Source organism: Plutella xylostella, chromosome 15, assembly GCF_932276165.1.
Source record: "Plutella xylostella chromosome 15, ilPluXylo3.1, whole genome shotgun sequence".
NCBI lineage: Eukaryota > Metazoa > Arthropoda > Insecta > Lepidoptera > Plutellidae > Plutella > Plutella xylostella.
In genome coordinates this window covers 2,032,003-2,055,988 of record NC_063995.1, presented here as the reverse complement: position 1 = coordinate 2,055,988, position 23,986 = coordinate 2,032,003, and the positions used below count along the sequence as shown (strand labels likewise).

At 39.4% G+C, this 23,986-nt stretch overlaps 1 protein-coding gene across 1 annotated transcript in view; it reads right to left on the bottom strand.

Moving 5' to 3' along the window:
- Positions 1-584: 584 nt before the first annotated feature.
- Positions 585-23,986, bottom strand: part of LOC119691226 — a 35,844-nt gene continuing 12,442 nt past the window's right edge. Inside the window, exons 2-4 of the mRNA XM_038108154.2 lie at positions 2,934-3,048; positions 2,571-2,628; positions 585-2,488 (exon numbers count right to left, since the gene is read on the bottom strand). Of these exons, the coding sequence (XP_037964082.2) occupies positions 1,295-2,488; positions 2,571-2,628; positions 2,934-3,048 (1,367 nt within the window). The 3' untranslated portion in view covers positions 585-1,294. The remainder of the gene's footprint in view (positions 2,489-2,570; positions 2,629-2,933; positions 3,049-23,986) is intronic.

Sequence of the window (23,986 nt, the reverse complement as noted above, 5' to 3'; positions counted from 1 at the left end):
AGTTACGATCGAAAATACCGTATTATCGTACGGTACGATACGGTATCGTATCGTACCGTATATCCTGATAAAATAACCAAAAAATATTACTTACATACTAACTGAGTAATTTAAACTTTTAAGAAATCTGAAAATCATCAATATGATGTGTGACTTGGTAGAAAGTAGTTGACGAGCATTGACGAGTGTTGAAAGAAAATTCAATATTTCGTAATCATTTGTATCGATACACTATGTAAGTACTATACTTTATCGATATGTATCGGACATCGCTATTACATTATTTCCTCGCTACCGGACATATAATGGGTAAAAGGTTTCGACTGATGTGGTTAGTCGGCAAACTACTTTAGTGCGAGCTTTTGTAAAATTTCCTGAAACAATATAGACTTTTATTACTATCTATTTTTATCTGATTTGAATCTCACTGGGAGCAGTCAAAGACTGACAACTCTTTGGACCCCTTTGGTGACAAACGCCAGTTCAGCTGAAGGGTTCGTCAGATTTGTCACCGACGAAGATGAAAAATATCACACGAGTTCCATTTGTGTAACTTATGGCATGTGGAAAATGAAACATAAAAGTTATGATTGTAATTTGTATTATTTAATATTACTTTTTTATTTAAAAATGCAACGGTAAGGAACCGCAGTACCAATAACATTTTGTATCTAAACATCGAATATTATAGACTTTGTTAATTTGCATTGTACATACGTAGATTAACTTACAAAATTTGTGTTTTTTAAACGCTTTTTCGATACAAATGCAGTCATGTGTTTGATTGTACTTAAATAAATGGCGGATGCCTCGTGTGGGCGGACGAAATGAAATGGATACTCGGCTTAAACTTGTCTAGCCTAAGTGAGCCTATAAGCTGTAAATAAGGCTTATTACTGGGGCTACGTGTGTCTGAAGTTATACATAGTTCACGGACAACACATTCACTACATAAAACTTAGGAAAAATCACCGAGTATCAGTATTACTGAATCTTGTTAACATCCCATCATACGAACGATAAGTATACTTACTTACTTAATGTACCTACTTAAAATTATTAATTTCATATTTAAACAGTGATAGATTACTAGATTAGATACTTTGGGACAGTACAGGACTAGCGCTCCAAGTAACAGCAACACCCGCCGACCGATAATTCATAGAAATGATCTAGAATCACATGATACAGAGATATAAGCACTTTGGAATCTCCTAGAAATTACAATTATACTTACTACGCTAGAGCTACGTACATTTAGAAAATCTATTTAATTACAAAACACTAGTAAATATTATGAGGATTCGAGACTTTTAGAATTTTTAAGAGGTCTGCTAAAAGGTACTTTGTTTTTCTTAATTTTAGTTTCCACGGAGGCGAGTACTATGGGGGCGGGGGTCGCGGGGGGCGGCTCGGCGGCGGCGCCGGGGGACACGCCGCTGTCCGTGCTGGCCGCGGGGCTGGGGCTGTCCCCCGCGCGCGGGCTCACGGCCAGCTCGCCGCCCACCACGATCTGCCCCACCGGCTTGTGCCGCACGAGGCTGATGCTCTGGCACACGGTGCGGTTGTCCACGGGGCGGTCCTTGTGGTAGCGGGTGAGCGTGCCCGCGGCGCCGGCGGAGTGCGCGCAGTACACCTGGTGCGTGTAGTGCGCCTGCGGGTAGTACTGCAGCTCGGGCGGCGGCCAGGGCGCGGCGCCCGGCAGCGCCCAGTCCGCGGCCGGCATGGGCCGCACCACGCCCACGGGCGCCGGCGCCGAGTGCGCGCGCGCCTCGTGCGGGAGCACGGAGTGCGGGCCGCGCGTCATGTACGTGAACATCTGCTGCTGCGCCTGCTTCATGGCCACGTACTGCTGCAGGTGCACGGCGGTCTGCTGGCGCTGCGCCTGCAGGTCGGCGGCCAGGCTGGCCGTGCTGCCGTGGATGTAGTACACGGGGGCGGCGGGGGGCGCGGGGGGCGCCTCCTTGTCCTGGTACTCCTCGGGGGGAGCTATGAGGCGCGGCGTGGCGGGCGGCGTCACCTGCTGCGACTCGGGGTAGGACACGAGCTGCGTGATGTAGGGCTGGCGCGCGGGGCTGTGGCTCTGGAACGTGGGGTTGTACGTGATCTGCGACCCGTCCGGGGGCTCCGGCAGCTGCTCGTAGCTCTTGAGGCTGCTCACTCGCTGGTTCTCGTTGGCCTCGTTCTTCTTCGGCTTCAGGTTGTATGGTTGTTTGGGGTTGTTCTTCCAGTTCGCGCCGGCGCTCTGTGGTCGTTTGACGGGGGAGTGGTTGTCGTCCCGCCAGGCGTCCCCGTTGACGTGTCGCGGCGAGGCGTCGGGCGGGCGGCAGCAGCGCGCGGGCGGGCGGGCGCGGCGCGCGGGGGCGGGCGGGCTGCCCAGGCTGGACTGCGAGGAGCGCGAGGCGGAGCGCCACTGCTGGATCAGGGCGCGGCGCCGCTCGTGCTCAAGTCGTATTTCTGTCTCGCTCGATGAGTCGTAGTCTTTTCCCTGCAATGTGGACAGTATGTTAATGATTTAGTTTAAAACTAGGTACATAACTTAGATCAATGTTCATAGTCAGTATAAGTACCTTTTCAATTCTCTCGTCCAGCATTTTGAAGAAGTCTTGCTGGCTGACCGAGATCTCACTAAAAAGAAAAGAAATATTATTATTTAACGGTACCTACCTTAACCATACAACAAGGCACATCTCAACACATCCCTTATTCATTCTGATTGACGATGGCGCTGTTGGATGCATTCGAGAATTCATAGGAAAATAAGAAATCTACCACAAAGGATCCAATTTCCTCATTAATGTCGTACCAAAATTTACGAGATAGTCTTGAAATGCATAATGCTATTCACAATGATACGCCCTGACTTGACTCAGCTTTCGTCGGCTCACTATACCCATTTGCAACACCCTATATATTATCTTATACGGACTCACACGGGCAGCGGGTGCGCGGCGAGCGGCAGCAGCTGCTTGCCCCGCTCGGGGTCCTCCTCCTCATCAGGGGCGGCCGCCGCGCCCTCCTCCTCGTCCGCGTCCTTGTCCGCCGCTCCTGGAGGAAACAGACGGAGAGTTTAGAAAGAAGAAAGAAAGAGAGAGAGACGTTATACTCCGAATAACACACAGACGAAGAGGTGAGATAGTATTCTCGGCCAATTAACGGCTAGCTATTCTGAAGAAGAACCGATAACCTTTGGGGTAGAGGAGTTCTCGAGTGGAGACCACGAACAGGAAAAAGCAGCGTGGGACGCCCTCCTGCCAGCTGAACGGACGACCTTAGGCGGGTAGCCGGTAGTGGTTGGATGAGGAAAGCCGAGTACCGAGTGTTGTGGCGCTCCTGCCTATGTCCAGCAGTGGTTGATTATTGGCTGATGATGATGATGAATTGACCGAGTACTCGGTTGTTGTGACGGCCACTCTACTCGTTAGGTGTACCTAATCAGGGTAATAAGATCCTGGTAGATAATTAGCCACCGAGCCTGAAACGGTCCACAGTCCACAGTTGGTTGCCCCATGAACTGAGCCTACAGAACTTTTCACCCAACGAACGTTTCGCCCACAAACTACGTAGGCAAAACAACAGTTGGCCGAAAAGTGAGTGGGTGAACGATCGTGGGATATTAGACTGTGGATAAAACGTTGCATCCTCTTGTCAACCACTTGCCTTTTTGGTTTAGTGTTCAGTTCATTACAAAATAGTCATATTATTATTATTATCAGTTAAAATTTCCAAAAGTCGTACAACAACCTTTCGGTTACTATCAGTTATTGCAATGCAACTCCATATTTCTTTCTTTCATATTTATTACGTACAGAAATCATGACCTAAATAATAGAGTACAATAAGACATAAAAAGCAAAAAGACTATAATCTCATAAGCTTAAATAGCTTAGTAACTTTAATGGAGTGAAAGGCCGGGTTTCCTTTGCTCGAATAAATCAAAGGAAATTAATCCGTAAACACAATCCTCTATTGACATCGTAAATGGGTCACCCGCCATCGGATTTGCTTCTGAAGTAAGAGAAAAGATTCATATCGTGTTTAGTACACACACAGGGTGTTGCGAACGTGGTGTAGTAATCCGAAAGGACTCAGGAAGTCATTCTAGACTACTTCTGTTGTACGACTAAGAGCACCCTCTAGAGCAGGCTTGCTTAATATGTGGGGACATCTCACACACGGCCATCCGACCCCAAGCTAGGCAGAACCTGTGTTATGGGTGTCGGACAGCTGATATATCTACACAAATACATAGATAGATAGATACTAAATATAAATATCAACACCCAAGACCCGAGTACAAATATCTGTCTTTAAACAAATATCTGCCCCAGCCGAGAATCGAACCCGAGACCTTCGGCTCAGTAGTCAGGGTCACTAACCACTACGCCATTCGGTCGTCGTTTTAACACCCTTTATGTATATCTATTCTATAGTGACACGAAATTTTTTTATATCTATTTGTTCAGTACGTATACTATCTATGTTGTATTGATCACTAATGGAAATCCTCCCTTAATAACCATTTATACATAAAGTTTTGCAGATCAGCTCGTTGGAATTTCCTGGAATTTTATTCTCGTATTATGTTTCACAATAAGTCCTGAATAGGATTTCAAACGGGAGTATATTTAAATTAAATGGTAAAACAGGCAATTCCCTTTTATATAACACGGGCTTGTATACCAAACACAAAAGATTAGGGTAGATTAAAGAAAATTATTTTGTTACTTACTTAGGTAACATTCTTAGTATGTAGCTTAGGCCTATAACATACTTAATATACTAAGTAAAGAAAGCAACTTACATTGCTGAAAAGACTCTGAAATTACGGCAAAAAATGGTACAGCTGTTTTTTTCCCACCCTGAATAACTACCGATTAATCTCAATCGAACTTTCAATTTCACCCTAATTGTCTACTTAGTAAAATTATTCGATTGGCCTGATAAGAGAAAGTTCGCTGACGAAATTTTAAATCCTAATGCTAACTAATATTATAAAAGCGAAAGTAACTGTGTCTGTCTGTCTGTTACTCTTCACGTCAAAACTGCTGAACGGATTTGAATGAAATATGGTACGTAGGTGGTCTGAAAAGTTTCCGACCTCAACGTGAAGATGGTAGCACACATCAATGAAAGTCAGGGAATGTAATTGTGCATCTTTTGAAAGCAACACTTCAAAGTTTCAGCCATTTTTGACGCGCGGTTTATATTTTACAGTCGTTTAGTTAGTCGATGTGAGCATTTCTGTTAAAATGGAAAAAATCGAGTATCGAGCTGTCTTAAAATATTTGTTTTTGAAAGGGAATGCCCCTACGCAAATCAAAGATGAGTTAGATTCTGTGTACGGGGACTCTTCACCGTCATTTACCACAGTAAAATTTTGGGCAGCCGAATTTAAACGTGGCCGTAAGAGCTTCGGAGATGATGAACGTTCGGGATGTCCAAAAACTGCAACTACTGACGATAACATCGCTAAAGTTCACCAAATGGTGTTAGATGACCGCCGAATTAAAGTGAGAGAGATAGCAGAGGCAATGAAAATGTCCAGGGAACGTGTTTGTCACATATTAAATCAAGATTTAGGCATGAGAAGGCTGTCCGCGCGTTGGCTGCCGCGTTTGCTAACGTCAGACCAACGACGTGTTCGAATGAACATTTCCAATGCTCTGTTGGGGCAGTTTAGGCGCAATAAATCCGAGTTTTGGCGCCGCCTAATTACTATATGAGAGACTATGTAGAAGAATAAAAATAAATTTTAAGAAAAAAAAACTTGTATCTATGTTAGGTCGGAAACTTTTCAGACCACCCACGTATATATTGGTAAGTAATATATTATTTATTAAGATAATATTAGGAGAAACAAGATTATACATATAAGAACAATTTGAACAAACGAGACTTACGTGTTTCAAGATTGTGCCAAAAGAGTTTTAGACGAAACGAGCCTTATGCCACGTAAGACTTGGCGAAGTGATGATTCGACCAAAAAAGTTTAGACCTTACGAGTTATGCGAAACGAGTTTTGGGCAATAAAGATTAGGCGAGATGAGGGGAACCCCCTAATTAAGTCTTAGATTAATATAGGGACTGATAGATAGATAGTAACATGTATGGATAAACCGAAGCAGAATAACTAAATCTGTGTCCATTGTTGTCTAGCAAGGGCATCGCATTATCGACCGAGAGGACTTGAATAAACTGTAAGTACAATTTATGAACAGGCGGGTTACTCTATACCGATGAAAAACGAACGAACGAGTGCTGTTGTGCAATCTGCACGTTTCACACAATTAGATAGAGTCGCGGCTCGCGCAGCGGCGTTCCGGAACTTAGTTTTTCATCATATAGAATGACCCCCCAGAGGATGGTGGACTGCTGGACTAATAAACCACTGTGAAATTAACTACATTGGAACCTTCGCAAGGTGTAGTCTACAAGTTATTTTAAGTTCAAACAACTGAAGAAACTATGTCAAGTCGTTTACTTAGACAAAAGTTTTTAATTGTTGACCTACATTTGAATGCTAGGTCCTGCATATTCCTGTATTTTTCTATAGTGTTATGTTAGTTCTAATGTATAGGGCAGATCTGACGTATTACCTTTTTACCACCACCGACAAATAAGCAATCAGGAGCATCGTTAATCTGCGAAATATCTGTCAGATCCATGCAAATTACATCAGTATTTGCAGATAAACTTGGATTGTTGATTACTAATTTGGTAATATGCGGTGGTGGCACGGTAGATGGACTAGGCACCTTTCATTTCATGGACCCCATTCCCATTAGTGATAATGATTTTAATCAAAGGCCTGTCTTCTATCACTGTCACTCGAAAGAGCGAGATTAAAAGTGACAAAGAAGCTTTTAGTTATTTCGGAGACGCGACAGACGAAGGGTTGTAGGGTCTAGTAAATAGGTTCCTCCGGGTTCCGCTCATCTCGCATAATATTTATTGACCAAAACTCATTTCGCATAACTCGTATGGTCTAAAATTTTTTAGCCGAACCATCACTTAGCCAAGATTTATGTGGCATAAGGCTCGTTTCGTCTAAAACTCTTTAGGCACAATCTTTAAACACCTAAGTTTCGTTTGCTCAAATTTATGTTCGTCTATACCTATATATAATCTTGTTTCTCCTAATGTTATCTTAATAAATAATATATTAAGTATGTAGTAAATGTACAAATTGTGGTATTTTTCTCCTACATCCCGAAAATCACGATATTGTATGATCAAAAAATCGAAAGTTAATGACCAATATAATTATTACAAACCCCATGAGATCGAAACCTAAAAATAGGTGCGACGACGAGCAAAGCGTGGAGGAGCGTGTTAGGTGCACATGTTCATCAAAACCAAAGCGGAGCGCAGCGAAGCGGAGCGGAGCGTTTTCCAAACAGCGAAAACAATACAAGGCACCAGTTTGCGCTATGTAGGGAGACGCTTCGTCAAAGTTAAAGCCAAACGAATATTATTACTTTGTATAAACCTATGCCATAGCATTATTGAGGAATTATAAAAATTTATAACAACGGATGAAAATGTTATGTTTTTATTTTTTGGTGTTGTAATATATTTTGAGTAAATGAAATAACACCGCTATAATCTATAGTTATTAAAATCTATTGTGTAATTACGGTATTATTAGTAATTATTTAATAAAATGAAAAAATGTGTCGGTTAGTATGAATTAATTTCTGTTTTGTTACCATTCTTGGGGCCTTAATAATTAATTAAACTTTAGGTATTCTTTCAATTTAATGTATTTAAAGGAAAGCCACAGTCTTCTTAAATGACATTATCAAGGGAAAAAATGTCGTATATTCTTTAGAAATCAGTTAAAAATTCAATAATGTCTCAGTTTTGTTACCACAGTCAACAAATCAAGAATTGTTTTTAATGCCTGAGGCGTAATTTAAACAACAACACATGAATAACTTTTACATAGGTTGGGGAATAACTAATATTAAATAATTAGAACCAAATAAATTATAAAAGTAAAGAGTTTTAAACAAAATAGTACAAAATCTTCGAACAAAATGCAGGGACAGCTACAAAACGGACGGTAACAAAATAGTTGGGCTTGGTTTACATGGCACCAGCACAAAATTTGAACATGATGAATCTAAAACATGGGCCCAATTTTACATGAAATTCACTTCAAATATTTTCATAATAGGTTTAACTCTAAATTGGGTTATATCGCTCGAAAAAACATGTTTATAACAAAAAATAACAATAAATAAACAGTCATAGCAATCCGACTTCCGTTATTAAAGTCGCCATGTAAACCTGTCGATTTTGTTACTTTTTCGTTCCAACTATATGTTACCGTACCCTCAGTAACAAAACCGAAGTAACAAAACACGCCCACCTAACCTTTGAAAAAATATATTAGCCGTCCAGTTACTAGCAGTGATAAACCAAATACCACAATTTGTTTAGCATTAACCATGCCTTTATATATTAATTTATCGAAAGAAATGTGTTAATAAATAATTGATTAAGGTAGTAACAAACCTGACGACAAATTTGGTCACAGTTCGACCGGTAATAGAGACAGTCTCACTGAGCTACCCACGGAGGCCTTTTTAATTTTTTTAAGCCGGCAATCTCTAATATGTAAGTATTGCCATATTTTAAAAACGAAAAATAAGCATTTGGTAAATTTTCTATAGGAAAAAATGCGGTAACAAAACCGACATTTTCGGAAGTATCATAATTAGGGCCGCAATTGTTTTCGATTTAAAAATATAAAACTGCTATTATTCGCACTTTTAATTATGTCAAACGATAACTATTTAGTAGATCTGCCATAAAAACCACTCCAAAAGTTCGGCTACTTAGAAAATTTTTGAATAAATTGAGCTTAAAGTTTCATTTTATGCTGGGGACAGGGCAAAATCGTGGGTCACGACTTGTTAAAATATTTTTGTAAAATTCAGTTTAAGCAGGATTTAATTAAATTTTAGTTTTAAATATAGTCAATAAGTTATATTTTCAGTTAAAAGGCATTTTTTACCAATATAAGGAAAGAAATCCCTGCAAATAAATAAAGAAGTTGAGGGACATGCCAAAATGGCCGTTGTTATAAATTTTTATAATTCCTTTATTAGGCTATTCAAGATTTGGCCATACCATTGTTATGCGAAATAACTTTTTACTAAACGAGATTTATGCCATACGATTTTCGGCGTAACGAGACTTTTTTTTTTTTTTTTTTTTTTTTTAAAGATTTTATTATCACTCCACAGACTATATGTCCGTGCCTTTTTGAGAGATCAATATATTGTGAGAGTTTGGTTGTTTTTTGTCTTCATCTTTTAACTACTCACTACTCAATGTGGAAGCTTATAATATATATATTTTATCTTTTATATATATATACCTATATATTATTAATATTTTTTTTTTTGCACTCCTGGAGGAAAATCTACACAGACACCTGGGAAGGGGACCCAGGTAGTGTCGGCCTTTAACCGGCTAAAAACCCCCAGTTGTGCATTTCTTGTTTTTTTTTTTTTTTTTTTTTTTTTTTTTTTTTTTTTTTTTTTTTGTTTCACACAGTCACACTTACAATTATAATGGCAACAAACATTTGAAGGGTAGGGCCAGTGTCAGCTGTCTTCAGAGAACTTAACAGACGCCTGTCAGTGGCCACACACTTCTTTTGTCATCGCTGTTGTTTTGCCTGGTGTTAATGTGTGACAGTGTTCTTAAAACTATCTTAATTTTATTGGTTAGTTCTTATACAGATAATATTAATTCATGATATACTATACAATACCTACATATCAAAACTATACAATACATGCTATATACTATACATAACAAAACTATAAAATACATGCAATACGGTTTGGCCGTCAATATAAAATTAAAATCAAAATTCTCCTATTCCGCTCCATTTTGCGTTGCCAAAAGCCTTGATTGCTGGGCAACGACCTCTTTGTCCCGATTTTTTATTGCCATCTTTAGGTTGTACTCGAGGATCCGTTTCTTCGGTGCTGTTATTGCCGTTTTAGCGAGGTTGCCGATAGCGTCCTCGGTGTCATCCGCATAGTAGGTGCAGGCGGAGGTGTGCCTCGACAGCGCCACTACTGCGTGAGGTATGCTATCGTGCAACTTTATTTTATCTTTTGTTTTTATGATAATGACGGATTCGTACGTCAATCCCTGTGCTTCGTGTATGGTTAAGACGCGTGATCCCGTTCCTTCTCCAAACCCTTGGCTGGTCAGGGTCTCTTTTTCTTCCTGTGTATGCGTCAGGAATAGAGTGTTGGTTTGGGATTTTGGAATTGCTGCGTCTGTAAACCTTTTCAGCTGCAGGGATTGGATACGCGTTGTGGCTGCGTATATGCCTGAGTATACTTAACGAGACTTTGACCAAACGACGTTACTATGCAATACGAGATTAGGCAAATTAATCTTATGCCAAAAAAGGTAGAACCGGTTCCTCCGCATAAATATAACTTGGAGCGGTGGTAGCTCAGTCGGGTAAGCGCCCGCTTCTCACGCAAGAGATGTGGGTTCGAATCCCGGCGCTGACATGTACCAATGAGTTCTTTTAACTTAAGTACTATGTATACCATCACTCTTACGGTGAAGGAAAACATCGTGAGGAAACCTGCATATCTAGATTTAGCACATCTAGATATGACAACCCACCAATCCGCAGTGGACCAGCGTGGTGGGAAATGATCCAAGCTTAGGATGGCAGTTTAGAACTTGAGGATATGTACAAAGGTTCCATTCGAGAGAGCAAGCTGCAGGTACTTACACCCCCACAGAGAATAGAATAGAATAGAAATATAACTTACAAAATGGTTTGTAAAAGTATGAGAAATCGAAATTCGTGTGTTTCACGCCGATTTACGAACCGTTTACTATATAACCCTATCTTTATTCACTCATATGATATTTTTAACAGCCAGATAACAATTCTCTGGAGTACAGCTATAAATATGGTGCTGGCACTCTGAACTTACGTTTTAGAGTATTTTAGATAGTGACAGCAGCAAGTTTATTCCCCTAACAACTTTTATCTCACTATTAAAAAGTTAACCTTGAGTAGGGTTATCTATAGGGAATTATTGGGGCTAAAGTAACTAGAATCGAAGATGTGAAAGATATATAGTAGGTACTTATTGGTTTTTTCGAAGGTTTTCGGTCAGTAACGGGAACAATTATAAGCTACTGAATAAAAATAAGATTTTCAAACAGGTCATGAATGTTTTTTTGTTTCCTAAGAGTTTTGTGTGACATTATTCTAGAATAAGAGTCCAAGTAACCCGCAACCTCATATTAAACATAGATACGGCAAGAACAACGAACCGGACCAATACAATCGTGACTAATACAACACAAAGGCCGGGCCGGTATAATCGGAACTATAATCCGACAGCCGACAGTTACTGCCCGCATCCGGGGGGTCACTTTATATGACAAAAACGACAAGCCACGACTCTATCTGGTTGTCATAAAAGTGCCGATTTCACGACAGCTCTCGTTCGTTCGTTTTTCGTCAGTATAGAGTGACCCTCCTGATCGGATTGACGCATCCGACGCGCGGCCATCTGCGTTGCGTTACGCGCGTGTGTGGCCGCCTTTATTGTTCTTTACGTAAACAGGGGGCGCACTCCGACCCGGCGACTACACTGTTCAGATTATTGAGAACTGATGCTGTAGCTACGAGTCTTTGTGGCATTAGAGTATTGCATTGTGTATTGTGAAAGCAAATGGAAATTCCGGAGTAGACCCCCTTCGGTGGATGTAAACAGAGATATATCTTCTCCAGACGGCCTGACTTGCAGTGTAATAATTAATTAATTATTAATTCTAGATTTTCGCGAATTATATTCTTCATGCGATATTATGAATTAAAATCGAATGTATTGTTTGTACCCTCTGGCCAGCTAGACCGATCTGAAATCACGTAAGGAAATTAAAGTGGCCTAGTACTTACATTATTAATGTCGATTACATACCGGTCCTTACTTTTGTGAAGCTACTTGGAATAATAAGGGTATATAAAACTTTCATAACAATCTACTTACGATGCGAACATATTTTTTTTTATCTCCAAAGATAAGGTGGCCTAAATGTTACAATACAAATTCAACACAGCCATAAACCTGATTTAACAATACAACACGTCTTGAGAACCAAAATTTACGCGGCGATAAATAAAGAGTGTTTACAGATAAATGTTTTATCGGGCCCTTAAAAATCCTAATAGTTCGTAAATTAAGACCAGATTTGACCTGATGATGGCCGCGAGATTGACCCAGTTATGACCTCTAGAGGCACTTGGGCCACTAATGGCCTATTAAGGTGTTCTAGTGGAATGGCCAATCTTTCGAGTCTTAAGGCTTTTATGCTCTTCAAGCTTAAGTAGAAGGCAATGTTCTGATGGTACCTGCTTGTTTTGAAATCAGGACAACACGGATTTCACGATTGTAAATGGTAGAGTCGTGCGACGCTAACTTAGCAACTAAAATGCCAATTTCTGACACTGATGCAGAACGTCACCTTCTTCATTCATTTAGATAACTCCCATCTTTTACATGTTGCAAACTTAGCGATTCTGGACTTGCTAAAAATATAATAATTACTTATACTTAACAAAACTATGTAAGTATATAAGTATCAAAATAATGAAATGAAAATCATAAATAGATATAGAGTTTATAAAACTGGAAGTTAAGGTAAATATTCTGTAGGTTTGCGTAAAGTGTGATCATCACGTGAGTTGTTTTCGGAAAGGATGTTATTATTAGTAGCGCTTCATTCAGGAATTCAGTAAACAATCAGGGTACAGAGTAGTGTAAGATTCAGAGGTAGGAACATACTGCTGTATATTACGAAATATGTCCCCTATTCATTCATAAATAATATTGAGTTTGTGTGACACAAACACAGAAATTGCAAAAGGAAATCCACAACATAGACAGTACAAGTGGCAGCAAAAGTAATTTCTTCCGGACTACCTCTGGGGAGATTCTCCAAATTATACACAAGAAAAGGTAGATAATGTAGAAAGGTGAGTTAGTTAGATAGTTCAGTTTTAATTTGAAACTAGGTATATAGGTACGTAATATTACGGCTAGAATGGGATTGGATTATTCTATCTCCTTATTCCAATAAATTAAAACGTATACGGGTGAATTTCCCGCGGCCAAAAATTGCGTGGCATCAATGAAATCGGTACTAAAAAACCAAGTTATAATTTTCTAATATTTTTTTCCGGTTAAGTGAAATAGTTATCTATGTGTAGCACTAAATATTTTATTAATAGGATCAATGGATATTTTAAAAAAAAATATTAAACCCCCAAATCTTTCATTGCTGTGTCTGTCCCCACGTTACCACGTTTTGTACTATTCTTCATTGATGAAAAAATATTGAGTATTGATAGTTAAACTTAGTTTCATTTGACCTTAATACCTTAATAGTTAAAGTATTGTTACGGAATACATTTATTGAAATATATAAAGAATATAACGAACGGTAAGTGAAAATTCATGTGTCCCAGAACTTCTGTTCATCGCCGTGTCCTAAACATGATCAAGGCTATTGTTTTACCTATGAACTTGGGTGCCCCCCTCAGTACGCTAATCGTTTCTTACAAGTGTCGCCTAACTGCTCGACGTGGAAGGAGGTACATCGGTGCCCGCGTTTTTGCGCTATAGTGAAAATCAGTAAAAATTTTGGGGACTGGACATTTTTTCTTTCATTGCCGTGGATAGATATAACTTCTATAAAATTAAGTTTGTCTTCTAGAGTAAGCATTCAAAAGAAAGCTTTTTGAAAATATTTACCTTATAAAGTGTTTATTTCTTCGAATAGTTAATACTTTTTTAGTTATTTATATTTAATGCCTTGATTCTCATCGCCGTGCTTTCATTTCCGTGGCTTCCGTGGCCAATATTTGCTATGGCAATGAAAAAAAAGCCACGGCAATGAAAAAAATTTCATTGCCATGTCTTGTAAAATAATTTGTATTCATTGCCGTGGTTATGTTATTCATTTCCGTGGCCAGGTTATTCATTTCCGTGACTTATGTTTTCATCGCCGTGGTATGTATGATTAGGCAAAGTAACAATATCTTTTACCTGTAATGCAGGTAATACCGATCACTGACATTACCTACAGAACTAGTCAAATTACCTCTTTTTGCAGTGCGTTAAAACGGGTGCGTATCGCGATGTATAAAAACGAAATATATAATATTACATTAACAATAACAATCACAACAATTTGTTTAAACACAGATATTTGTTCTCGGGTCTTTGATGTGCCCATAAAATGGCAATAGGCCCGCCCCCTATTACATAGTCATAGCTCAGTCGGGTAAGCGCCCGCTTCCCACTCCAATAATGCGGGTGCGAATTCCGGCGCTGACATGTACCAATGTGTTCCTTAAAATTTAAATACAATGTATACCATCGCTCTTACGGTGAAGGAAAATTTAGGGTTTTATGTGGGTGACTATTGGGTTGATGGTAAATGACGAATGCAGGATTTCTTGAGGCCAAACTATTTACTGAGATTATACACATAGTAACCAATTACATTTTCAGTGTGTGAGCTAAGTGACGGGCGCGAGACGACTAGCGTCCGCGCATTGATCGCTACTGGAAATGCTTACAAAACAAAACGTGACTAAAACATGTGTCGCTACATAACTTCCCCCGTTTTTCAAAATTTTTGTCAAAAATTTTCAAGACTACTACATAGGTAATACGTAAGTTACAAAAGCCTCTCTTACGGAGCTTTAAACTTGAAACAAACAATACCAAACAAAACAGAAATTACAAAATTACATTTCAATACTGATACAAAATTAACAAATCAAACTTATAAATCTCACACAATAACCACTCGGTATAACTACGTAGCACTTTGTTCACTCGCGACGCGCTTATCACATTCCGCTGACCGTGCAAGATAAACGCTGCTACCTCGGTTCCGCGAATACGACCTCGTGTGTGATTGAACCATGTGAATTTCCGATCTAAATAGCTTCTCTCGTTGCACCTCTCGTCCATCCTGGCGGGAACTTCCATGAGGACCCTCGAGTGAGCCTCCGCGTGGGTGACCAGTCCACTATGCTCCAGCTCGGCAGCCTCGCAGCGAGGAAACCGCCCAAACTCGCTAACTTCAGAAGCGCCGATTACCGCCCGTTGACCTGCCGTCGTGGACGCGCAATCGCACCTTCTATGTGTTCCGCTCGTCCAGGTCCTGACTTGAGATGCTTCGATACGCTGATTTCTTCTTTGATGCGTTACCAAAATTTGTGAAGGGGTGGTGCACTTCCAGTAGCTGATGTTCCTGATGTTGTCGTTGTTACCCCATGGCCTTGCTGGGGGAGCCGTCTCGTCCACGCCGTTCCATGCTGCGCCGCGTCATCGCCGTGCTGACTCCATAATTTCTTCCGAAGGTTGCGTGTTCAGATTGTCGGAGGTCACCAGTTTAGGGTTTTATGTGGGTGACTATTGGGTTGATGGTAAATGACGAATGCAGGATTTCTTGAGGCCAAACTATTTACTGAGATTATACACATAAAAGTAACCAATTACATTTTCAGTGTGTGAGCTAAGTGACGGGCGCGAGACGACTAGCGTCCGCGCATTGATCGCTACTGGAAATGCTTACAAAACAAAACGTGACTAAAACATGTGTCGCTACAAAAACATCGTGAAGAACCCTGCATATCTACCTATAGATTTAGCACATCTAGATAATATGTGAACCCACCAACTCGCTGTGGACCAGCGTGGTGGGAAATGGTCCAAGCTTAGAAAGGCAGCAGCTTAGACCTTGGGGATATGCACATTGCACAAAGGTCCCATTCAAGAGAGCCAGATGCAGGTACTTACACCTCCCACAGATAGTAGAATAGAATAAAATAGAACATACATCTCTGCAGGAACTCATCTGGATGCTAAGTGGCCTTAATGCTGCTTGCAACGTGTAGGCCTCCGTATGAACTTGGGCAAGACAAAAGTCATGTAGAATGTTCACATAAAACCGGAGCCGGTGATCGTTCGTGAGACAACTATCGAAGTTGTGCAATAATATGACTACTTGAGGCAGACTATTCGGCTAGGCAGAAGCAACTTCGACAAGGAGGCTGAAAGGCGCATCCAACAGTCTTCAACCATTGCGCCCTGCCAGTTATGACATATGGTGCAGAGGGTTTGGCCTAAGATTTATTTGCCTAATCTCGTATTGCATAGTAACGTTTGGTCAAAGTCTCGTTTCGCCGAAAATTGTATGGCATAAATCTCGTTTAGTAAAAAATTATTTCGGTATGGTCAAATCTCAAATAGCCTAACAATACTATGGCATAGCTTATAAAAACTACTAATATTCATTTGGCTTTAACTTTGACGAAGCGTCTCCCTATATAGCGCAAACTAGTGCCTTGCATTAGGTATTTAATTTTCCGCTATGTGGGTAACGCTCCGCTCGGCTTCGCAATTATAATGGTCATTCACTTTCGATATTTTGATCATTCATTTTCGGGATGTAGGAGAAAAATACCACAATTTGTACATTTAAAACATACTGAATATAGTATTTATTAAGATAATATTAGGAGAAACAAGATTATACCAATACGAACAATTTGAGCAAACGAGACTTAGATGTTTCAAGTTTGTGCCAAAAGAGTTTTAGACGAAACGAGTCTTATGCCACATAAGTCTTGGCAAAGTGATGATTCTACCAAAAAAGTTTAGACCGAAGCGAACCGAGTTATGCGAAATGAGTTTAGGATAATAAAGATTAGGTGAGATGAGGGGAACCCGGTGCAGAGACCTGGACACTGATGGTGGGACTGGTCCACCGATTTAAAGTCACTCAGCGTGCTATGGAGAGAGCTATGCTTGGGGTTTCTCTAATGGATGGTATCAGAAAAGAAGTTATACGTCAGAGGACTAAGGTTACCAACATAGCTGTCAATATATGCAAGTATAGGCAGGTAGCCGGTAGTGGCTGGATTCGGAAGACCGAGGACCGAGTGTTGTGGCGCTCCTTGGGAGAGGCCTATGTCCAGCATTGGGTGATTATAGGCTGATGATGATAACATGTACATTTCATATTATTATACCAATTAAAATATACTATGATTTAGCATAAAGTTCATAAAATATTCTATCATATCACATTATGTGTGTTAAATGAACAGAATACATATTGGGTATTATACCTTATAAAAATATAGATGTTAAAGGTAAGGTTTATTATATGTTGTGAACGTTATTAGTGTGAAATGAAACATTTTGTTTTATACGTCGCAATACGGACCCCACAATGCTACTTAGAGAATTCCATACTATATTCTTATTTTTTTATACATACTGTCGTTCTTTCTTTCGTTCCAATATCTATCCAAATATTTCTGCCATACATGCCTGTCTAAGTTTGCGTTTCCCTCACAGTCTTTTTTAAAAATTGCAGTGGATTGATTCTTTCATTTCCATTGTATACAGTTCTTTCATTGCCGTGGAAGTTTGTTTCATTGCCGTGGGCCTTTGTTTCATTGCCGTGGACGCTTGTTTCATTGCCGTGAACGCATGTTTCATCGCCGTGGCACGAAATTTTTAATCATCCGTATCTCGTTAAGTTTTTAACTTATCTGCTACCCATTTAGTAAGAACACTAACATTAACAAAAACTTTAATAAAAGCGTTTTACTAATATAAAAAACCTTAAGATAAAAAAGTCCACGGAAATGAAGATTTTTTAGGACTTGTTGAAATCCACCCATACCTAAGTTCTGAGTGACAAGATCATAACACACACATAAAAATGCACGTGTAAGTATTTATTTGTCATGCTCAAAGGAACGGATTTATAAGGGCGACTGCATAATTACCCGTCACCCGCTGTGGCACTACGGACGCCACATGTAATGACATCCGAGATAACAATTATTTATTCAATATAAAGAAAATACAAATCCTGCTACAATACCATTTTCCAGCATCCTCTAGTATATAGTAATTATGAGCAACAATTTAATGGTGGAGGAAACCCCGAAAAAAATATTGCAAGAAGTAACCAAATCAACATTTTACTCACAATAATTTCACGAATGCTCAATGGCTTATACCAGCCACAAATCACAAACGTCGTTAAATAAACTGAAACAGTATTAAGTCTCGGCTTCCGGTCCGGAACAAGCCATAAAGTTAGTCGTAACACTCGTAACATAATAAAATTTCATAGCGTGTTCGTCAGGTATTTCATTTGGAATACCTCGAAAGCTTCTCCGTCATTTTAAACTTTATTATATTCGTTCCTTTTTAAAGCCACAGACAGTGTGCGGTGCGCGTGGTATAATAAATTTAATCATTTATAAAAGTGAAAAAAATATTTTTAGTAATTTTTACTAAATAAGTGAAACTTGTATCCGCGTTCCTTAATCATTCTTACTACAACTAAAGTTAGCATTAACGTTAACAACGCTCAACATCATAAATATGACAATACATTATTATGAATCATGGTAGTGCAGCGTTGACACGCACACCCGCTCCCGTGAGCCGGCTAGGCATGACAAGAATATTTATTCCGTTCTCTCTCCGGCAAATTGCCATTGTGGCACGAGCCTTGCAATGAAACAACATTTGACACTATCGCATTACCTGCTATGTCTTGGTATTCCCGGGTGTATTCTAGAATAATATTTAAATTTACCTATATCCTTTTCCTTTTTACGTGTAGATGAGATGTTGTCACTTCGAAGCGTGAGATGAGAACGCATAGAGTTATGTTGTGAGTCATGTGCCACATGTCACACAAGTGTCTCACACATCACGCAACTCAATCAACTACGAAACACTAATATTTGACTGTGGCTTTTATCAGAGACAGTCAAAGGAGATAAAAATAATTTTCTGCTCATCAAACCTTACTCAACTATTGTTTTATATCCCTAGTAACCGGAATTGGGCTCCTAACTGAGGAATATCTCTAGTTTCCATTGTGTCTATGCGTAGTGTAAACACAAGGAAGTTTAATTGAAGTTAGGATTTAGAGTAAGTTAGAACAACTCATTATTATGTATTAATTACTGAACTAAATCACAACTTTACCGTCTAACAAGATTCATTTGCTTAATAAGGACGATTAGAGGTTGATGTTGGAAATTCAGATTACCTGTTTACCTACAGTTTATATGTAGAGTAGATCTATAGATAGGTTAGTTGCTTCTCGTTGCATGAAACTTGTCTCTTTTATTACAACTAAGTAAAACGCCTAAACGTAAACGCCTATAGAATATTCTTATCGTTTCTCTTGTACATAAAGATACATATTATTAGCAGCTTCGATTTATAAATAATAGGTACATATGTCTTCTACCTCATACTATATTTTTGCCGAGTTGCAAAAAGGAGCTTAAGCTAAATGCGAACATTAAATCTTCGTCTGTCTTTTTCTGTCCTTATACTTTCAAAGCAAGCCAGCAATAGATTTAAATACGTTTAAATATTTGGTGCAAGTCACTCTAATTGTAGCTCGCACCGTACGCTCGATTTATAAATGAGTAAATCCTTTCATTGAAGCAGAAGTGGATTTATTAGCAGTGTTGCAGCGGACGTGTGTCCCACATGCAGACAAGGCGTCGTTGTTTGGGTTATCCAGGGGGGTTACTCCTGCTCACGAACGAGAGCTATCGCAATCGACAGTCGATCGATAATTATATCGTGATAGGGCCGAATATAACACTGAGGATGGCTTGCACCAAATATTGCTGCTGTCTTGCTTTGACAGTATAATGTCAGAGCAATAGATCATTAGATATTTTTTTTAGAAATCTTGCTGTGCTACCTGTGTATGTGTTGTGTTAAGTAAATAAATAACTTATCTATCTATCTATCTTGATTATATTTTTGGTCCAATCCACCCTGAGACTGTAACTGGTAACGACATCGCGTCGTTAAAATCTGCGACCGCTTTAACAGTTTTTCAGCTGACATGCTTGAAAACTGACGCAGATTTTTGCGATGCGACGTCACAACGTAGTGTTGTGTTAGGCCCGGGTCTCCTATTTACTCCGTAGGTCGCGTCAAGTGTCACCGCCGTAGGCCGCGTCACGATGCTCATTACATCTACGCGCCAACGTCGGCGTGTGAGAGAGACCGCATCAGTACATTTCTATAGTGAGCATCATGACGCGGCCTACGGCGTGACGCTGGACGCGATCTACGGCGTAAATAGGAGACCAAGGCCTTACAGCTGTGGTTTGCGCTGTAGCGTTCAGAAACTTAGTTTTTTCGTAAGCTAGAGCTATCCTCTCGCAACTGAGGGCGTCGCCGGTGGCTCGCAGTCTAAACAATTTTTGTATTGCCGATTGTTCCGGAATGTGCCACGCGGTAGCTTGAGGCGGCCTCTCAGAAGGGCTAGCACGTGACAAAAGTTCTCCGTCGCGCTCGCTCTTGAGGCCGCGCGATGTGAGTAAGCGCGATGCAAAACTTATGTCACGTCTTAAATGCGCCCCGTGCTACTAGCCCAGGAGTCACCGTTGAGAAGGAATTGTAAAAAAAAACCGATTATTCAAGATTTTTTTTTTTAATTTAGCTACACATTAAACATTAATTCCGAATTTAACTCTATCTAAACGTAAAACTGTTTTTCCGAAATTAGACTTTATGGATTGCTAAGTAAATAAAATTTACCAAATTTCAAATGTAAATAAGATTAAGTTTAAACGAATATTTCCTAAGAAAATAGCTCTTTCTACAAAGATACGGTCTGTTCGAACTCTTGATCTCTTCGAACATTGCAAAGTAAGGTACGTGCAATCGATCGAATTAGAGATTTAATTGTGTTTACCTCGGGGAAACCATATGGTGTGTGTATAAACAACGCATTGGTGTGCAATTACTATAAATGTGTCGGCAAGATCGATCGAAAACAACATACGATTTCAAATAAATTAGCTAGCTCTTCGCGTGAGAAAAGCATATCTTCTAACCCGTGATTTCTTAATTATTATTAAATGAAATACTAACTAGCTTTCTAATTGTTTAAGAATTTTAGGAATAAATTCAGTTCTTTTGAGTTTATTCAAATTCAAAAATACCTATATAGGTAGTACTTATAGTATATAAGTTTTATACTTATACATTATTCCACTCTAAAATTATTACACAAATAAAGTTTTTTGGTGCCGATTACAAATTGAGCATTTGCTAACTTGAGAACTCGATTCAAAAATCTGCAAACATAGTAACTTTATGGAATCAGAGAGAAACGGTATCCATAAGGTATTCTATAGCTTCGATCCTCACTTACCTGACTGAATAATGGAGTAGCAATTTGAAGTGCCAACGCTTTTACACTGAAGCTGTACGTGAGACGTATCTTTATAGTTACATTTATAACTTTATATAGTTACTCGTATAGTAACATTTATAGCTACAGGAATTCACGGTGTTAACAAATAGTTTGTCGATATAAAATGAGGGTCAAGTTCTAACTGACTTATCTAAATTAATAAATTCCGTCGGTCTGATTGGCTGGCTGATTCAGCTGACATCTGAATCAGCTGACGACTGAACGAATCGTCTTGAACCTTACAAGGATTGTTATTTGACTAGGCCACTAAGAAACGATTTTCCGAAACTTCTAACAATCTAAATCTAAATGTTCCTTTTGTAAGTAATTTAATTTAATTTTAATCTATGGCTACAGTTACAGACCGGTAAGAAAGCGGTAAGCTGCTGAGCCAGGAAGTAGTAAAGCGGTGGGAAGTCTCACAAGTGGCTGGATTTCTTCCAGGCGACATGCGAGCCGGGTAGGCGGCCTAATCTGCCGCTTTCACACACCATTAGCCTTCAGTAGCCGTGGCTTGATTATATTGGACTAGCTGTTTCCGCAAGCTTCGCTTTGCCTTAAAAAGTTTTCCCGTGGGAATTCCCTAATAAAAAATAGCGTATGTTCTTTCTCAAAGTCTAGATCATCTGTATACCAAATTTCATTCAAATCCGTTCAGTACTTTTGGCGTGAAAGAGTAACAGACAGATAGACAGACAGACAGTCACAGTTACTTTCGCATTTATAATATTAGTTACGAAGTTAGGATTAGGTAGTAGGTAGATTATGCGACCAGCAATAAATATAAACAAGAGAAACTGATAAGTAGGCTACGTATATTGATATATGCCTTTATATAGCTTTTTATTATAGAAGATAACTCTCAAAGAGCTTCGCAAAACTTTGTACACGGAATTTATTCCTCATCCAGGCACTACCGCCTACCTTCCTTTATTTATGGGGCTTGTGTATGTACGTAAATACATTGATAGTTGAACATTGAAAAATTTATTTATTTATTTTTTATTTTAACACTTTATTGTACACAAAAAACATAAATACATAACAATTTATAAACACAGTAAAAGCATACAATGGCGGGCTTATTGCCAAAAAGCAATTTCTTCCAGCCAACCTTTGTTGGTGGATAAAAGAGTTACTTACGAGCTATTAAGTTACAGGTACAACAACAGTTACAACAAAGAAAATTAAAAATTAAAAAAATTAAAACAGTACTAATATAATACAGCCTACAATTCTTGTTGCTCAATCTTAAAAATACCTATACCTACTTAGAACATTAATACAAAATAAGCATATAAATAAATACCTACAAAGAAAAATACATAAGTACCTACTTTAAAATATAATGAAAAATATATATAAAATATATACCTAATATTGTAATACATAAATAAATATATATATATATATATAACTATATCTGCCAACCTAAGGTATTGAAATAGTGTTTCTTCACATTGATTTTAAAAGTAGCCAGCGATGGCGACAGTCGTACGCTCACTGGTAAGGAGTTCCATAGACTTGCAGCCTTCATAGCGAAAGAATCACTGTAGGAGGCCGCATTGTGGTTGGGTATACTCAACAACTTGTTTTCTTGAGACCTCAACTCTCGACCATGGGAATGAGAGCACAAGAAAGAAAACTTGCACTTCAGGTATGCGGGAGATGAGGGGTTGTTTAGCACGTTATATAATAAACAAAGGATATGAGTATTCCGGCGAAGGCGAATAGGAAGCCACTTCAGTCGAGCACGGTACTCAGAAATGTGATCGTATTTACGTAATCCGAAAATAAAACGGATACATAAATTCTGGAGACGTTCGAGTTTGTTGAGTAGCTCTTCAGTGAGGTCGAGATAGCTTACGTCAGCGTAATCAAGAATTGGGAGCAGTAGAGACTGCGCCAACGTAATTTTAGTCATAAATGGTAAAAAGTACTGCAAGCGCTTTAAAGAATGAAAAGAGGCGAACATTTTCCTGCTTACAGCATCAACTTGGGGAATCCAAGAAAGGGTGCTGTCCATGATCACGCCAAGATTTTTTACCGAGGTAACGTAAGGTATGTCAATTTGATCATACCTGATCCTCGCAGCTGTAGCAAAGTCTATTTTGTTAAGCATTCGAGAGCTGCCAAGAACAATCGCTTGCGATTTCGAGGGATTGAGCAACAAACCGAAAGATTTGACCCACTTGGAGATGATCGCAAGATTATCGTTGATAAGACTGACAGCTGTATTCAAGCTTTCAGGTGGTACACCGGTATAGAGCTGTAGATCGTCTGCATAGAGGTGATAGAGAGAGGTAAGTTTGCTAACTAAGATGTTGATAAACAACGAGAAAAGTAAAGGAGAAAGAACGCCGCCTTGAGGTACGCCAGCAAGAACTGGACACCAAGAAGAAGTCTCGGTGTCAGTACGTACACACTGCTGACGCCCTTTGAGATAAGTCTCGAACCAACTTGTTACTGCCGGAGATACATTAAGAGAGCGTATAGTACCAAGGAGTAAGTCGAAGTCCACCGAGTTGAATGCATTGCTAAAATCCAGCAGAGCCAAGACAGTAACATTCTGATTATCAATGTTGTATCTGATATCATCGGTGACTTTTATTAAAGCGGTGACTGTGCTGTG